This window comes from Meleagris gallopavo, chromosome 8 (assembly GCF_905368555.1).
Source record: "Meleagris gallopavo chromosome 8, MGAL_WU_HG_1.1, whole genome shotgun sequence".
NCBI lineage: Eukaryota > Metazoa > Chordata > Aves > Galliformes > Phasianidae > Meleagris > Meleagris gallopavo.
Genome location: NC_139411.1, coordinates 31394034 through 31410533, shown reverse-complemented (window position 1 = coordinate 31410533; position 16500 = coordinate 31394034). Strand labels below are relative to the sequence as shown.

The window sequence follows — 16500 nt, the reverse complement described above, 5'->3', positions numbered from 1 at the left end:
TATTGTAAAGGTAAAAAATGCCGTGATTCATGATTGTCTGGAAACAGACATTTGTCGAATAAGAATATATTCTCTCTTCTCAAAGGTCAGTGAAATGAATTCAGGAACATGACTAACCATTGAGTTGTGCAGACAAATAAATGTGCCCAAATTGGTCTGAAAGCTGGCTGAAAGCAAAGACCTATGCTACAAATTCAGCTTCTTCCCAGAATTTTAGATGAAAACCACGGTTGCACCTCTAAAATGCATGACAGAATTGGACATATCCTGGGCAGCTCCTGGCCTTGTGGCAACCAGAAATCATCATCCCAACCAACAGAGTTCCTGGTAAGAAGTAAGGCCTGGAAAGAATTCAGTCAAGTTGGTCAGAAAAATAGGAGTTCTTTGGCCGAAGCACAAAGATAGCTCTCAAAAACATCTGGAATGCTAAACAAAAGAAAAATCAACAAAAACACTTGAAAATACAATGAAGAGTTATAGCTACATAAAAACTTCTTCAGCGAAAGCTCACCTGTTCTTTCCAAGTTGGAAAAAATCCCTCTGTGAGCTCTCAGCCAAATCCCTGTGTGATACAATCACACCCACTGGTAACTGTGTGACTATATGCACATCAGGACCAGTCCTTTAGTGCTCAGCATGCAGACTGTGATGGTCTCAGAGGAAACCTTGTGTTTCTGAGCTGAAGCAGCAGCTAATGCTCGTACTGTAAGGACCAGAAGCAGAGCATGTTACCGCACCTTCTAGCACTGCTGAGTGAGAGGATGCTGGGAGAAGAGAAAGAACATTTGTGATGTAAGATAATGTATTTGTAACATAAAGAGCAATGGTCTAGATGCTTGCAATGAGAAAAATGGGCCCCAGACCCAGAGCAGGAACAGGGGACCTTCAGTTTTGCCTGCGTGCTCAAAGAGCTGGCTTCTCTGGGTGTCACGAGTGGCAAACTGCTAAAACCCTCTCTGCTGCAAAAAACACTTCTCAGAGCTGTACTTGGAGGAGGACAGCCGGGTGTGGAGGACTGCAGGGAGCAGATGAGCAGTCTGACAGTCCTGATGCTTCATGAGCTCATCCGCAAGCCTGTTAAGCTCAAAGCAACAAACCACTGCCAACAGAACTTCTGAGTCACAGATCATATTTAGAATCAAAGAATGGACAGATGAGTACAGAACTAAAACACCAACAGGTGGGTAAGAAGACCTCTTCCTATGCTTCACCAGTTGGTCCCAAAACAACTATTCAATCACCCAAGCAATCCCTAAATCTAGAACTCAGCACCAAGCACATCGTGAGGATGCGTACATGGGAGATAGGAAAATGAGGTCTGAATTCCAGCTCGGCACTGTCCCTCCTGCTGTACCAGCTCTTTGAACTGACCTTTACCTCATCCTGCCAGAGCAGGACAGGACGCTGAGTGACAATGTCCCACAGTGCAATTACTGTGCGTCAGATGAGCCAGTCCCTTACAAATCACCTCGAACTTTACACATCTGCTGGCTGTCAGCATCTGCCAGGTTCACTCACCCGAAAATAATGAAAAAACTCTCATTATTGTTCCATAACAGGTAAAGTGTTAGGACAATTATTAGACATCCTGACTGACCTTGTGCAGACTTAACCAGCTGCCCTTGCCAACCTTTATGGGCAGCCCTTGGGCATATAAAACACAAAAGCTGTTCTTTTAGACAATGAAGAGACTGTGACATCAACAGGAAGAGAAATGGCCCAAGGATCTGGACTGAAAGCCATCACTCCTGCAATTCGTGCTGTCCTGCGAACAGCAAAAGAAACTGAGGGCATGGTGAAGGCTAAATTTTGGCCTCCCCATCTCTGACCACCCTCTGGCTCAGTGAAAGGTTTTGCTAATGAAAGAGTTGAAGTCATTCAAACGGAAACCCCTGAAGGGCCATATTATTCCATGTTGCTCACTGCATGGCTCATGCACTGCCTTTTGAAGCAATGAAGAGTGGCCACCATCAGAGGGAACTGCCCCATTCCCCTTAATTCACCTAGCAAATCACACACTGCTATACAAAGAAGGCAAATATTATTTTCTAGCCGCAGTAATTAGCCAGTTACATCATGAAGAGCCAGCTCAGGTCACACTAATTAATGCCAGTCCTGGGCCTGGTCTTGCGAGGTGGACAATGGTGAAATTCAAAATGGTCCCATTGTAGAACTGAGGACTCTGGAAACACCACTTGGAAACACTTTGACAGCAAGAACTTAAATTGTTTAGTTGATGTTCAGTGTAAACTTGAAATCCTACCAACACCTTTAGTTAGGTATCTAAATCACCCTTAGTTTTTAAAGAAGTAGAGGTACTGGGTTCCCATACAGAACACAAGGCCTATCTAGTCCTGTATTTCCCACACAGGCTGCCTTCCTCTGATGCACCAATTACAGATAGATACTGGAATTACTGAACACATTACTTGGTAATGTAAATCACATTTCACCTGCTTGAGCAGAAGGGCAGATTACATCACAGACTCGCACAGCACTGAATGCTGATCAAACCTACAGGTGCATTCTGGAGCAAAATAAACTCTGGTAGACCTTAAACACTTGGCAGCTTTCCACTTTGGAGCTGTCAATAACAAAAATCAGAGCTTTGGGTGTTGAGTTAGCAGGAACAGATGTGGAATATGTTTATTTTCATTAGGCAAAACATTTCTATGGACAATATAATTAATCATACTCCAACAGTTTTAGTTCTTTGCTGAAGCATTTGCTTTGTCTCTGAAGCCACTAATTATTCCATTAAAAGTTCAATCAAAACCAAACTAGCTTTGTCACTGTCACATTCTCAGTTTGTATGCAAACAGCATACATAAATAATGGATCCTCTTTTAAGAAAGTCAATTGCCAAAAGGCTTCATGTAGCCTTTTTTATCAGTAAATAATTCACTCTCATGTGCCTTACACTCCACTTTAGAAGGTGCCACACAATTCTACAGCAAGTAAGCTGCATTTCAGCAAACCTAGTGTGACTTCAATCTGGAAGTGATGAACTGCTAAGGATACAAACGCAGATACAAGCTCCCTCAAAGCAAGCAAAACTCAGCTGAATGTCCTTTGGTACCTGAAGGACCCCTCAGCTGACTTCTGCATCTTTCACTGTACTCTGAAGAAGCAGCACAGCTAAGAACTACTGCCAGGGCATCGCTTGCAAGGACTACGTGCAATTTTAATGAAGGCCCCCTAAACCTTAATGGTGATAATTAATGATGTTGGTATTGCTTAGAGTATGCAAAGGATCTGGTTTGGTTCTTAAGATTTCAGACCAAGTTCACCCAACATGAAAGATGGGGAAAAAAATTACCCAACAGCATTAAGCTGAGACAAGTCTCAAGTTCTAAGGCACTGAATGAGGCAGACAGCTGCTAATCCATTTCAGTGTTAATCAGTATTTAGATGGTAGAAGAACAAGTACTGTTAGTGGGTATCATAGTAATACATTTTATTATTCTTCGTTGGTAAATATTAGTATGTGCCATAATTGTGCTGATGGATGGTAAATAGCTCAAGATCCTAAAGGTTAATGATATTTAAATTCCAAAGGTGTAAGCACTTACTCATGCAATTTACACGGACAGCATTTGCTCGGAATACCTATACCTTCAGGCAGGCAGCTCTTTTTAAAACAATAACAAACATTGCTGATTAGTGAAGAAAACCTAGATTAGGAAGGTCCATCACCTCAAGAAACCTGGGTATGTGGCCAGTGCTGCAGAAACATGGGACCACAGGCTGCTGAGGATCTACGGCCACTTCACAGCCAGTGAGGATCAGTTCCAGGATCTGCTCCTGGCTCAGCCAGTGCATAGCTCTGTGCCTACAAGGGACTGCTTCATCTCTCTGTGTCTCTGTGGCTGCCTCCAGAGCAGGCAGATGGTCACACCCAGCCTTCTTTGGGATCTGCAGACAGAAACTGCCAACAGAATCAAGTGTAAAGACAAACAAATGGATGTTAACCCAAGAGTTTGTATAGTTTATTTGAAAGCCTTTCTAGGACTCCTTTGCTATCCCATGCCCTCAAGATATAGCAAAGCAAGAAACTTTGCTTTAGTTATCATCCGTTGCGAGAAAGATTTCTTGCTCCCTGCCCTACCCACGCTTTCAGCTGGCTCTTTGTAAACCCACCACCATCCCACCCGAATCCCTGCACGCCGAATTGCTTTACAGTTCCCGTTCCACTTGTTCTGCTCACAATCCTCTCCTTGTCCCACTCCCCAGGTAGCTGACTTTAACATGACTGCCCAGCTGCTCTGCAGCCTCCCTGCACCCCAGATTTCCGCTGCTCTTTTCAGGGCCTCTGTAGAAGGCCCGGCTCACAGATGCACTATACAGGCCAAACAACAGGATGTTGTAAAGGTCCAACTACTGTGTGCTTTTCATATGGATATGCTAATGGCCATACTATCAGCACACGGCTGTAAATGCAAATAGCAGAGCTCAGCTTGGGCATCTTTTATGGGTGTTTAACCACCTTCTGTCTTATAAGGGACCAACTCCCTATTATTTGGAAGATAAAAAGCGAATAGCTCACCTCATGTCAATGCTGTGTAAATCAATTAAGACAATAAGAGCACAGTACAGAGGTGCTGTTAAGGCTGGCTCCAACAGAAGGCTTTAAGTCACTGATGGCTTTCTCATCTGCCCCAAATGGCAGCCAGTATCTGCCAGCTATCTGCACACACTGCAAAGAGGTGTGTTTCATTCAACTCCATTATAACTCAGTTGCAACAATGCATGCCACAGCAAACTAAGCAATCAGGAAATGTGGTGGGTTAAAAGTTTCAAAGGGCTAAATTATCCTAACAAGACATTTTTGGGTTGTCTAGTCACATACCTCTCCGATATCCTCACCTGAAATGAACAAGAGCAGTCCCTGCTGGGTTTCGGTGTGTTTTGGCACCCTGGGTTCTGGGTTAAAACAGCGGTGCCAATGCCCTTTGCCACACAGGTACCTCTGTGCCATGGTTTGGCCAAGCATCTGAAGGATCCAGATCCACCTCAGTGCTACTTGAGAACAGAAGGACGTGCGCTCCATACAACAAATACTTCCATAGCTCATTCCTTTGCTCCCTATTCACCCATTTCCATCCAGTGCATACTGAATCCTCAACTATTTCATTGGTAAAAATTATCAGAGATGCAGGTACTTTAGGAATAAAAAACTCTCTGTTGTCATCACAAGTAACGCCAGCTTAGACAGTGAGCCATTTGTTGGGTGAATCTCTAAAGTACAGACAAGTGTGTTACTGAATGCCATCCTGGTCAGGGCATTTCAGAGCCCATCAGCTTCTTTGGTGTTTTTTTCACTCCATCTGACTGTACTGAAAGCTAAAACCAAAAACAAATGAGAAAACCAACTCCCTGCAGCCATCATAAACATAAGGCGAACTGAATTCTGCTGGCAAAAATTACACTGCTACTCTCTCAAATGCTAACCGAAATAACTGCACAGCAGAATTTTGTGAAAACAAGAAAAATCACGCAGCAAATATAGGTTTAGAGGAGCTGAAACGACTTCAGTCATATGAAAACAACAGCAAATGAAAATATTTATTTACGTTTTTTATTGGTGTGTAGTATATATTGTTAAATGAAGTTAATTGCTGTAATGGTGTGGGAGATGGTGCAGGAAGACAACAGGTCAGCTACCACTTTGTGAGAGTTCATATCCACGGTATGAATCTTCAGAATGGTTTGAGAATCATAGTGGACTTTTAAAACATATATATGTGCTGAGAAATTTTAGATACATCTCTTTGCAAAAGATTGTATCAAAGAGAATTAGTTATAAAGTTCCTAGCTGTCTGCATTTATGACTTCTTAATTGATACAAAAATGAATTAATTAGAAAAGAGCCACTTTTTGCTTTAATCCATCCGCATGGAACCACCGAGCCGTATTGTGACACGGACACTAATATTAATGATCAACTCGTAACAGGATAATGAGCGAATAAGGATTTTAAGTGCTGTGAGCTAGAACAATTACCAACCTAATAGGCAGATAAATAAGGCTACTTGACTTTACCCACAGAAAATGATCATTCTTACCCACTTGCACTGAATGACCTGAACAAAACATGCTTTTTCTTTTTGCTTCCTGATGCCTTTCAGTGGTCATTTGTGTTGTCTCCAACTGCCACAGACAGAACCTCTTGTTGACACATCTAGCAGAGCAGGCACATCAAAACTTGCCTCCCTGTTCCTAGCACACTCTTTAAGAAGTAAGTGTGGTGCTTGGATCTGGGTGTCTCCATGCAGGGCAGTGGGCAAGGTGCTGCACACAGAGGGGCCACACTGTCCCCATCCTGAACCCCAACCCTTCTCACCACACCCTGTCCAACTCAGCTCAGCTCTCCCAGCATCTCCAAACCCTCCTCAAAGATGCCCTGAAGCCCTCTTTGCATCAGGTCAAATTAGCTGCTGAGATGCGGAAATGCCTAACGAGAAACAGGGACCCAGATACTTCCAGCATTTCAAGAGAAAGCCATTAATATCTTGTATTTAGCCCAAGGCCAGAGCTTTCCTGTTGTTTCAGCAGAGCATTTCTGGCATTGCCGTAAGTTAAATTGCAGTGTATGTTGCCTCCATATGGGAGGTTTCAGCAAATGCAGTGACAGAGTTATTAAATAACAGTCTGCAACCTGATGGAAAATAAAGTTTAAAAACGTAGGAGAAACAAACAATATGTCAAAAACATCAGGGGAACTGTGATGCAGATATTATTAATATGTCCTGGTTTATAAGGAAATGATCTGCTTGCAGACAGTAATTATATGGTTGTTGTTATTTATGTTTACTATGGCCATGCCTGAATGCCCCAGCTATGATCAGGGCTACCCTGCACAAACTCAGCATAAGAGAGAAGCCCCTGAAGCACTTACAGTCTAAAGAAACAAAGGAATAAATCCCCCAATTTACCAAAGGGGCAACAAGCCACAGGAGAACAAAATCATTTTGTCACAGCCATGCAAAAAAATTCTGGCAGAAGGAATCAAGCAGTTTCTCTTCAAGATAAAGGAGGCTACAGATGATACGGAAATAAAGCAAAATTAATCTGTGGCTCTGACAGCAGGCATGTGTGTCCTTCCTCTCTCTGAGCAGAACACCTGGCTTCAACCATCTCCCTCAGCCACCAGAGAGGTAATGGACTCGAGCTGCACCAGGGGAGGCTCAGGTTGGATGTTAGGAACAATTTATTCTCTGAAAGAGCAGTGATGCAGTGGCACAGCTGCCCAGGGAGTATTGTGGTCACTGTCCCTGGAGGTGTTCCAGAGCCATGGGGATGTGGCACTGAGGAACGTGGGCAGTGATCATGGTGGGGTGGGCTGGGGTTGGGCTTGGGGATCTTAGTGGTTTTATCCAACTTTAATGATTCTGTGATTCTATAATTCTATGATTCTTCCTCCTGGGGAAGGGAATTGCCAGTGCAGCTGCGAGCCCAGGCAAAGTAATCAGAAAACGCCAGTCAAGGAGATGTGACAAAGTGCTGTCGCAGGAAGGTGATAGGATGTCTTATCCTGGAAGATGGAGAGCAGGAGCTGCTCCTTCATGGGCAAACTGTCTGTCAGCCACAGCGTCAGCAGGGAAATAATGTCATCAGGAGGATTTGGGTGAGATGAGAAGGGAAGCCAGGGAAGTTTAATCCTGGCAGAGGTCGCACCCAGCAGCACATGCCTCTGCCCTCAGCAAACAGGCTGCTCTACACCTGAGGAGAAATAAAAGCTTTTATTTTACTGTAATCTTTTCCTCCTAGGGTCTACTCTGAATCCCAGATCTGCATCCCAACTACAGAAAAGCAAGAGAACACACTGCAACCTTGTGTACAGAAAACACAGAGTCAATATTTACCTTGAAATAAATAGAGCCCAGTGCCACACTTGCCCCCAGGGTCCCGCTGTGCACAGGACACACCGACCGGATCGCCAATTAATTAGCTGAACGAGGCCACTACCTGCCCAGCAGCCCTTTGCACGATCTCCATCTCATCACCCAGCTGAATGCAAAGGCCACGCAGCCCCCCCAGCACCCCCAGCATTCACCTCTTTGCGACCCACAGCCCTGCGGGCCCCCCGGCCCCCTACCCGACATTGCACAGGGTCGGGCCGGCAGGGCCTCACATACCTCCGCACGGCCTCGGCCGAGCCGGCGATGGGCACCCCGCCGCCCTCCCCGCCGCTGTCGTACAGCACCCCGCTGATGTCCAGCAACAGCCCCCGCACCGCCCGTGCCCAGGCCGCCATGTCAGCACTGCCTCGCTGCCCCAGGGGCTGCCGGGAAATGGAGTCCGAGAGCGGCGGCGAGGCGGCCTGAAGGGAGCAGGGGATGGATGTTACGAATAGCAGGGATGCGTGTGGTTTTCTCCGAGTTGCTCTGCTTCTGTCAGCTCTGAGTGTCCCACGCTGTCAGAAGAATGGCTTGGGCTCTGCTATGGGTCTGCCTGCTAACCCACTCTGCATATCCCCCCCATGCAGTTCCTCCTCACACGTGGCTCCTAGAGCACAGAGACACAGAACCCGATAGGTTGGGTGCAATACTGAAGGTTCGCTCTGCAGGCCATGGGCTCCCCAGACCTCTCCAAACATCCATGCAAATAGGAGCGTGGACCTGGATCGCAGGGACTCTCTGCTATGGGGATGGCTGTGCTGGCCCCAGGGACTCTCTCCAGCCCGGTGATGTCTGCGTGGCCTTACCTGTCCTAAACACTGCCTCCCTGGCACCTCCTCACACGTGCTCCAACAAAAATAATTACCTCATCATGTAAAAAACTGAACCAGTCTCCTCTATTTTACAGTCACAGACAAGATTTTATCAGCGGTGTTACAGATAGCTCTGGTTTCTCCCGTGATATAGTCGAAATGCTGCCTTATTGCTAATATTATTGATAGCAGACTGTGGCTCACAGAACGCATCACAAGCTGCGCTGGAACCACAGTCCACTTTGTTTTAAGGAAAGCAGAGGAGCCTTGGCAGCATTGATTTGCATCGCCGCGTCTGGAACAGCCTTTGGCTTCTCCTTAAAGATATTATCTAAACTGTGAAATTCACTAAATAGACCCAGAAATGGATCAGGTTATTTAAAACAACATCACTAATGGCGCAATATCTCAGCTGTCTACGCTGATAGCGAACATTGTCTTGGATAGTGTTATCAGCCCAGGACACCCGCTATGAATATTGATCCGCAGCTTGTTACAGCCATCACTGCCGTCAGGACAGGTCAGGGTTGAAACCCACCCAGCATCAAAGCAATTTAAAGACAGCACTCAGGCTGAATTTTAATGCTTGAGCTGGAAAGCAAACCAACTTCAAACAGACTGCTAAAACCAATCCATGAACGCATGCTTTTTGTGTGTGCCTTCCATGGGCATGTCTATTTGTAGGTCAGCCGCCATGCACGTGCTAACCTGATCATATTTGAAGATGTCTGCTTGCCCGCAAATTAATCCCAGCACTACAATTTATCTTTTAAGCTTCTGCAGTTGCAATAACTCAGAAATATTTATATTCTCACCATAAATCCGGTCAATTTTTTTCCTTCCAAAAATGAAACATCTCCAGTGCGGCAAAGGCTGACAGGATGCCCCATCCCTGGAGGCATTCAAGGCCAGGCTGGATGTGGCTCTGGGCAGCCTAGTCTGCTGGTTGGTGACACTGCACATAGCAGGGGGTTGGAACTACATGATCATTGTGATCCTTTTCAACCTAGGCCATTCTATGATTCTATGATCCTTAAAATACAGTGAGCAATACATCTATTTACCAGATCATCATACCTATGGTTTTTCCGGGTACTTTGAAACTGGTGACAAACAAAAAGAATCTTGTTTAAAACCATACTTACAGGATATGCAAGAATATTTCATATTCATTTCCATTATTTGACCTCACTCTGGACCTACAATATCCAGAAATGGGGAACTTTTCCCTCTCCTTTTGCACCTCAGGCAACTTTATCAGTTCGACATCTGAGAAGCACTGAGCAGCGCCCAGCAGAGTGCTTTCCACCTCAACCCCAGGGTCATTTTCATGCAGGATGCATCCATAAAACTAAGCTTCATTGGTCTGCAGCTTCAGTGCATGAACTGTCCAGGACAGAGATAACTTCTCTTCTGAATGTGTATGGTATCCCATACCAGGGCTCAGTGCCAAACAGACTCTCAGGTGCTGCCACCACATATCTGACTAAAGAAATTATTTGTAATCACGTCTCCCTGCACATCTTTATCTCATCTTCCAGCTCCTTATTATCTCAAGACCCGTGCCTTTGCAATAACAAAAAGAAATCCCAACTCTACTTTATTCCTATTCTGCAGCACCTGTTACCATCTAGCAGCGCCTTATTTTTACCTAGTTAGATTCCCACAGACAGGCAGAGAGTGGGAGCACTCCCTTTCCTGCTGCACAAAGTCTTTGTCTACACCTCACCCTGATGTGCAGCACCAACAAAATGCAGAACTGCTAAGGGGAGGGGACAGCATCCTCCTCAAAAGCTGCAGAAGGACAGCACTATGTTGCTAGGAAGTTTTAAATAAAGGTCATAAGAGTGGAGCAGGGTGGAGAGACCCGACTTGCTGTTGCTCATCTTACCTCTGCTATAAGGATAAGAGGTGATGGGGCACTTCCATGCCAGGTGACAGTTCTCAATCAAGGGCTGCTCGGTGGGGCAGGCGTCCAGCATGGCTGTACCTCAATTTCTCCACCTGTGAAATGGGGCTGATGCACATGCCAGGGCTGAATTCCAGAAGTCAGGGCCAGCCCTTGAACTACCCAGACCTTCAGGTGACCCCAAACCAACCGAAAATGCGAAGATGCTAATTTGCGAAGATGCTCATTAAGGACCAAAGCTCAATTTTACACCCAAAACAAAGGCCGTTGGGCAGAGGCAGTGCACCGAGCCCCTGCGCTCCCCACCACAAGGTTCACCCAGGAGCAACCACGCGTGGATCCCCCCGGGCCGCACCGCGGGGCGGCGATGATGGTGGGGGGCGGCGCCGGCTGCGCCCCCGCGGAGCGGAGCGCGGGGAGGGCGCGGGGCCGCGTGCCAATGGCTGCTCTGCCCCCTCCTCTACCCCCACCCCGCCGCCCGCTCTCCTCCTCCCCGCCGCTCACTCCGCGTCTCCAGCGCCCAGGCGGAGGTTCCGCGAGGAGGCGGCGGCGGCGGAGGCTCCGCGGCAGCGCTCCCCTCCGCCCGGCCCCGGCCCCGCGCTGGCACCCGCAGCTCTCCGGCAGCGCGGAGCGGGGGATGCTGGAATGCCCGGACGGTGGGGCCAAGGCGGCCCCCGTCCAGCAGCATAAGATCTCCTTCTCCATCCTAGACATCCTGGATCCTCAGAAATTCACCCGGAGAAGCGAAACGGCCGCGGGGAGCGGGGGCAGCGCCTGCCGCTCGGGAGAGCAGGAAAAAAGTTTGGCGAGAGTTGAAGTAGGAAAAGGCGCTGCTCAGCACGAGAGCGAGAGGAATAAACTAGAGGCGGATGGTAGGAACGCGTTCGAGTTTCTCTGTTCGGCGCTGGCGGGGCGAGCAGGTGCCGGCAGCCGGGGAGCATCCCCCGAGTCCGGACAGCTGCGGGGGGGTCGGGCTGCGGACCGCCGTCCGTCGGGAGGGAGGCGAGGCGGGGGGCGAGGGGGATGCAGCCCCTTTCGAGTCTCGAAGATAGAAAAGTCCCCAGCCGGGTAATCCTCCGGCTGCGCCCCGCGCGCACCACGACGTCGCCCGGCCCCAAATGGAAGCTTCCCTGGGCCACCCTTCCCCGGGCAGGGAGGGGGTCCCTGTCCCGATGCCGATCCCTGCCCGCTGTCCGCCGCTCCCCCCTAACCCCCCGCACCCGGGACAGTCGGCTGGGTAATTGCTCAGCCCGTCCCCACCGGAGGATGCCTTAGCTCCCATTGATCGATATCCTATTACTGCCTCCCGCCTATCTCCTGCCCACAGCTTGCAGGTACCCACTTCAAACCTCCTTCCCCCGGCCTGATCCTAATATTGTTCGATTAAAACTTACCTTTAATAGATGACATCTATCGATCCGGCCCTCGCAAATCTGAAACTCCATTAGCACGGAGATGGGGAGGTGGGGGGAGGGGATTTATTTCGCTTCAGAAGGGGACTTTAATAACTTCTTTTTTAATTGGTAAGAAATCCATATCCACACCTCCCCGTAAGTGAGACGCCGTGGTTGGGGCTTGCCGGTCGGATTTCTTTCTCCCCTTTCCTTTATTAACGACCGTTAAATCTCGGCCCGGGGAGGGACGCGGAGGGAACGGCTCCTTGTAGCGTGGGGTCGGGGGGGGGTTCGAGCGATTCCGCAGTGCCCCCCTGACCCCGCCGCCCTCTCCCATAGATGCGCGCACCCCGGCGGAGAGCGGCGCGGAGGCAGCGGTCGAGGAGGGGCAGCCAGCGGCCGGCGCCGGCTCCTCTTCGTGCTCCGCAGCCCCGGGGCCGGAGGAGCCGGGCTCACCGCGAGGCGGCCGGCGGCGTCGGGCCGAGGCGAGCTGCGCCAAACCGCGGCGTGCGCGGACGGCTTTCACCTACGAGCAGCTGGTGGCTTTGGAGAACAAATTCCGCGCCACCCGGTACCTGTCGGTGTGCGAACGCCTCAACCTGGCGCTCTCCCTCAGCCTCACCGAGACGCAGGTGAAAATCTGGTTCCAGAACCGTCGCACCAAGTGGAAGAAGCAGCATCCCGGAGCCGACGGAGCGGCCGCCTCCGCTCCCCCCGCCGCCGCCCGCTGCTCCCCCAGCCCGCCGCGCCCCGCAGCGCTGCCCGGCCAGACTTTCCCCTCGTACGCCGCCGCCAGCGCTCTCTTCCCGGCCGCCTCTCCCTTCCCCCTGGGCGGCCCCGGCGGCGGACCCTTCGCTCCCTTCTTGGGGCCCGCGTACCTCGGGCCTTTCTACGCCCCGCACCTCTGAGAGCCCACCCCGGGTCTGTCCCAGCGCGCCTGAGGGTGAGGAATCGAGTTTTTCTTCTCCGGCTCGCTTTGACAAAGAGAAAAAATACCCACATGCTGTAACCACTGGATTTTATTAGCACATTTGATATGTAATTATAGGCGTTGGAGATGGAGAGAATAACCCTCTTTACACATGCCTGACTCTAATTCTTCTCCAAGTTTCTCTTTCCAACGTTCCTCGTCGCTGTCTGGCTTGCCAGCACACGCCTCAGACCCGGGAGCTCGGAGCTGCGATGCTTTGTTCCCACTGCTGCTGTCCCGGTGCTGCTGACCACAGAGAGCTGGTCTGATTTCCAGGGATGCTCACACACAGAGACGTCCACAACTTTTGCTGCTGCTCCGGGGACTGGTGCATGACTCATTTATATCAGATTTCAGATCCCAAACCTGCAAGCTTGGTTACCTGCTAAGAGTTCTCTCTTCTGTGCCGTCGGGCGATGTGCACGGAGTCCACTTGGGCAGTGGGAAAGTATTTGATTGCTGCTAATATGCATCGCCCCTCTGCCTTGCATTTCACTTCATCCTCATTGACTTCAAAGGTTTGAGATGAGTCGTCCAAAGATCATTCCAGAGAACGGTTGTTCTTGGAACAACAGCATTGGTGCCAAATGAGGCAGAATCGAAAATGTAAATCAGAGAAAATGATTGCAGTATTCATTTCTTTAAAAATGGGGCGTTTGTGGTAGAAAATAAGGAAAAAGCAGAATTTCCTGCATGCAGAGACCTATTTTCTGTAACAGAGAAAAAATGCATCTTGGTGTTTTTTTTTTTTCCTATTTTTTTTTGTTTTGGTTTGGGTTTTTTTTTTTTTTTTTTCCCTTTGAAGCATTTCTTAGAAGGGAAAATTGTATTTCATCTTCAGTGTTAAGGGCATTGGAATGAAAAGGGACTTTAGCTGGGGGCTGCTCCCTCCTTGAATGCTGAGAAGTCATTGGTTTAAAATAAATCCGCCTCGTGCGGCTTCACAAATTATTACAACCCATGTGCATCCCCTCGGTCACATCACGATGCTTTCAAGTACGTGTTGGCTCTCCAACCAAAAATCTGAGCTCATAAATCCTATCTATCTCTCGTGTTTGTCTAAATAAAAAGGTTGTGCTGTTTTTCTTTTCTTTTTCTTTTTTTTTTTTTTTTTTGAGTTTAATTGTTTCTAATTGTGCTCGGACAGAGTGGTGTTTGCATTCCTCTGTGGGATTTTTAGGCTTCTTGAGCCAAGGTGCCCTGCAAGGCTCAGTGCAGGCATGCTGAGGTCCTGCTGTTACCTTCCCATGCCCAGGAGGAGGCAGTCAGTGTCTTCCCAACTATTGGAATGCTGTTAACAAAGCACAGGCTTTGCCTTAGGTCATGATTTTGGAAGTCATAACTCTGGTATATGAGTACATTTACTTGTCAGTTAATTACAGTAACATTTTCACTCTGATTGGATATGAATTATAGTCGCAGCAGCTCATCCCATCCGTGATCCTGACTGGGAGAAACCAGATTGAAATCCCCTTGGCCTCCTGGCAGCCTGCTCCTCGGGGCTCACATTGCTGTGTGTGCAGACACCGCTCTGGGTTTCCTTTGGCTGTCACTGAGATGTTCCCAGAGCATGGGCCCATTGCTCATCTGCACTGCTCTGAGGTCTTGGGGGAGAAGTTCTTCTGCCCTTGCACTTGTGATATGGTCAGCTTTCCTCCTTAATGAGTGTAAATTATAGAAAAACCAGAGAAAGTTACAAATTAAAAAATGCAGTATAACTTGGTATGCAATCTTGATGTTTGCAAGCCTTTTAAAGGCTTCTGCCTTTAATTTTATGAGAAATCTGAACACTTGATTCCTGGGCAAGAAAAGCCAGCCTTTCCCCTGACCCCATTTAGTCATATCTATTGCTCTGGGTTGATGAAAAAGTTTGACATTTAGTTTCAGAGAACACATCACAGTTCCTGTGGTGTATCACTTGCACCTTCGCCTTGTGCCTGGCAGTGGCACTGCAGACCTCACAGCACTGGCCCCAGGACAACAAAACTCCTGGCTCAGCTCTGGCCAAGCACTCACGCTGATGTGTCCCTCCTCTTGTCCCATGTCCTTTAGCTGGTGACCCCTTTGGCTTCTCTTTGTGACTAGCCACAACTGTGGCTGTGATTCAAACCTCAGCCCTGGAAACAGCAATTGCTGCTGAGCTCCGCACTGCCCAGATTGTGCTATTCGCACCAGTAACACTTTTAGAAGTGCCCCACTGAGTATCCATTATCTCTAGCAGTTCTGAATACAGAGTTGTGCAGAATTATCAACCGTAGACAAAAATTGACTTTACTCACAGCTGAATATAGATGTTAAAGGGAATCACAAGTAAGACCCATGTGTAAACTGCAAAAATTGCATCTATGTGTTAATTTAGAAGTTTTGAATTAAAATGCTCCAGAGAAAGCAAGAAAGTTAGTGGCTAATCTCATTCCCCTTGTATTGACTGTAACAACAGACGGGCAGTGAGCAAGGCCAGCTGCTGGGCATATTTGGGTCATGCATCTCCATGTAAAGCTTTGCTCACAGTCATAATTTCTATTCCAGAACACAGCATAGCAGCTAGGGCACCAGCCTGAAATCCTCCTCCTGCCATGGCAAATGTGTGGTGTTTCATAGGGAAGCAAGAGAGCATCTGCTGTGCTTCAGCAGTGCAAGTTGTGTGTGGATAAAGGAAAACTTTTGACTCGTACAATGTTCATCTTTGGACCAAAAAAAAGTAAGTCTTTTTTTTTTTTTTTTACCTTCTCTGCACAGGGAACAAAAATATCAGTGGTCCAAGCCCCACAAAAGCACTCTGGTAATCAACTTCATTTAACTCGTTAATGAACAAAGTACCTGGGGGACAGCCATGATCAAAGCTAGGGAAGTGTTGGAAATGTTTGTTCAACTGGACTCTTAGGAAACAAATAAACAAACAAACAAACCATTTCATAAAGTTGGGTTGAAACAGTGATTGAGCACCTGGTGGAAGGCAGGGCCAACCCAGGGCAGCTCAGGTGCATGCAATGCAGCTGAATGGCCAGGATCCACCCCTTCCCAGACCTCATTTAAGAGCTGGCAGTGGAGGTGAAGGTTTCTCTTGCTGGAGATTCCTGCCTATCTGAGGCCTTCTAAAGGTAAGCAGCTTTTTTTCCTTCGTTTTTGCATCTGCAGCTGTTGTATTTGGGCTTGTCTTCATTTGCTGTATCTGAAGACTTTGCCACCCTGTTATTATTGCAGTACTTTCTGTCCCATTACATCATTACACTAGTTAAACTTATTGAAAATGAAAAGGTGAAATATATCTATTGAAATGTCAGTGTCCAAGCACTTTTAGTGAAGAAAATCAGTATTTATTGTGCAATACAAAGCTTTAGGGAACTTAGCTGAAGTATAGTTGTTCCTTAGCAGCCTCTTTCTTCTTTCTTCTTTCATTTTATCTTGCTCTATCTTTTCCTCATTTGCTTTCTCTTAAGTTATTATGTACTGGAATGTGTGCAGTGGGTGCTTAGCTCTTTACATGCAAGTCTTGGAGCTGAGGATGGATTTC

At 47.9% G+C, this 16500-nt stretch overlaps 2 protein-coding genes across 8 annotated transcripts in view; one reads left to right on the top strand and one right to left on the bottom strand.

The window, feature by feature from the left end:
• Positions 1-8301, bottom strand: part of LHPP (phospholysine phosphohistidine inorganic pyrophosphate phosphatase) — a 69893-nt gene extending 61592 nt beyond the window's left edge. For 6 of the 7 annotated variants that reach the window (XR_014884806.1, XR_014884805.1, XR_014884804.1 and 3 more), the window contains exon 1: positions 8139-8298. Coding sequence is in view for 4 of the 7 variants with exons in the window: in XM_085229774.1 (XP_085085900.1) it covers positions 8139-8257 (119 nt within the window). In the remaining 3 variants the exon portion in view is untranslated. Of the gene's footprint in view, positions 1-8138 lie in introns of all 7 variants that reach the window. The other variant, XM_085229772.1, reaches the window with a different exon arrangement.
• A 2745-nt stretch (positions 8302-11046) lies between these two features.
• NKX1-2 (NK1 homeobox 2) lies at positions 11047-14068 on the top strand. Its single transcript, XM_085229777.1, has 2 exons — positions 11047-11494; positions 12356-14068. The coding sequence occupies exons 1-2, from the start codon at positions 11062-11064 to the stop codon at positions 12922-12924; spliced, it is 1002 nt and encodes a 333-aa protein (XP_085085903.1). The 5' UTR covers positions 11047-11061; the 3' UTR covers positions 12925-14068.
• The last annotated feature ends 2432 nt before the right edge of the window (positions 14069-16500 follow it).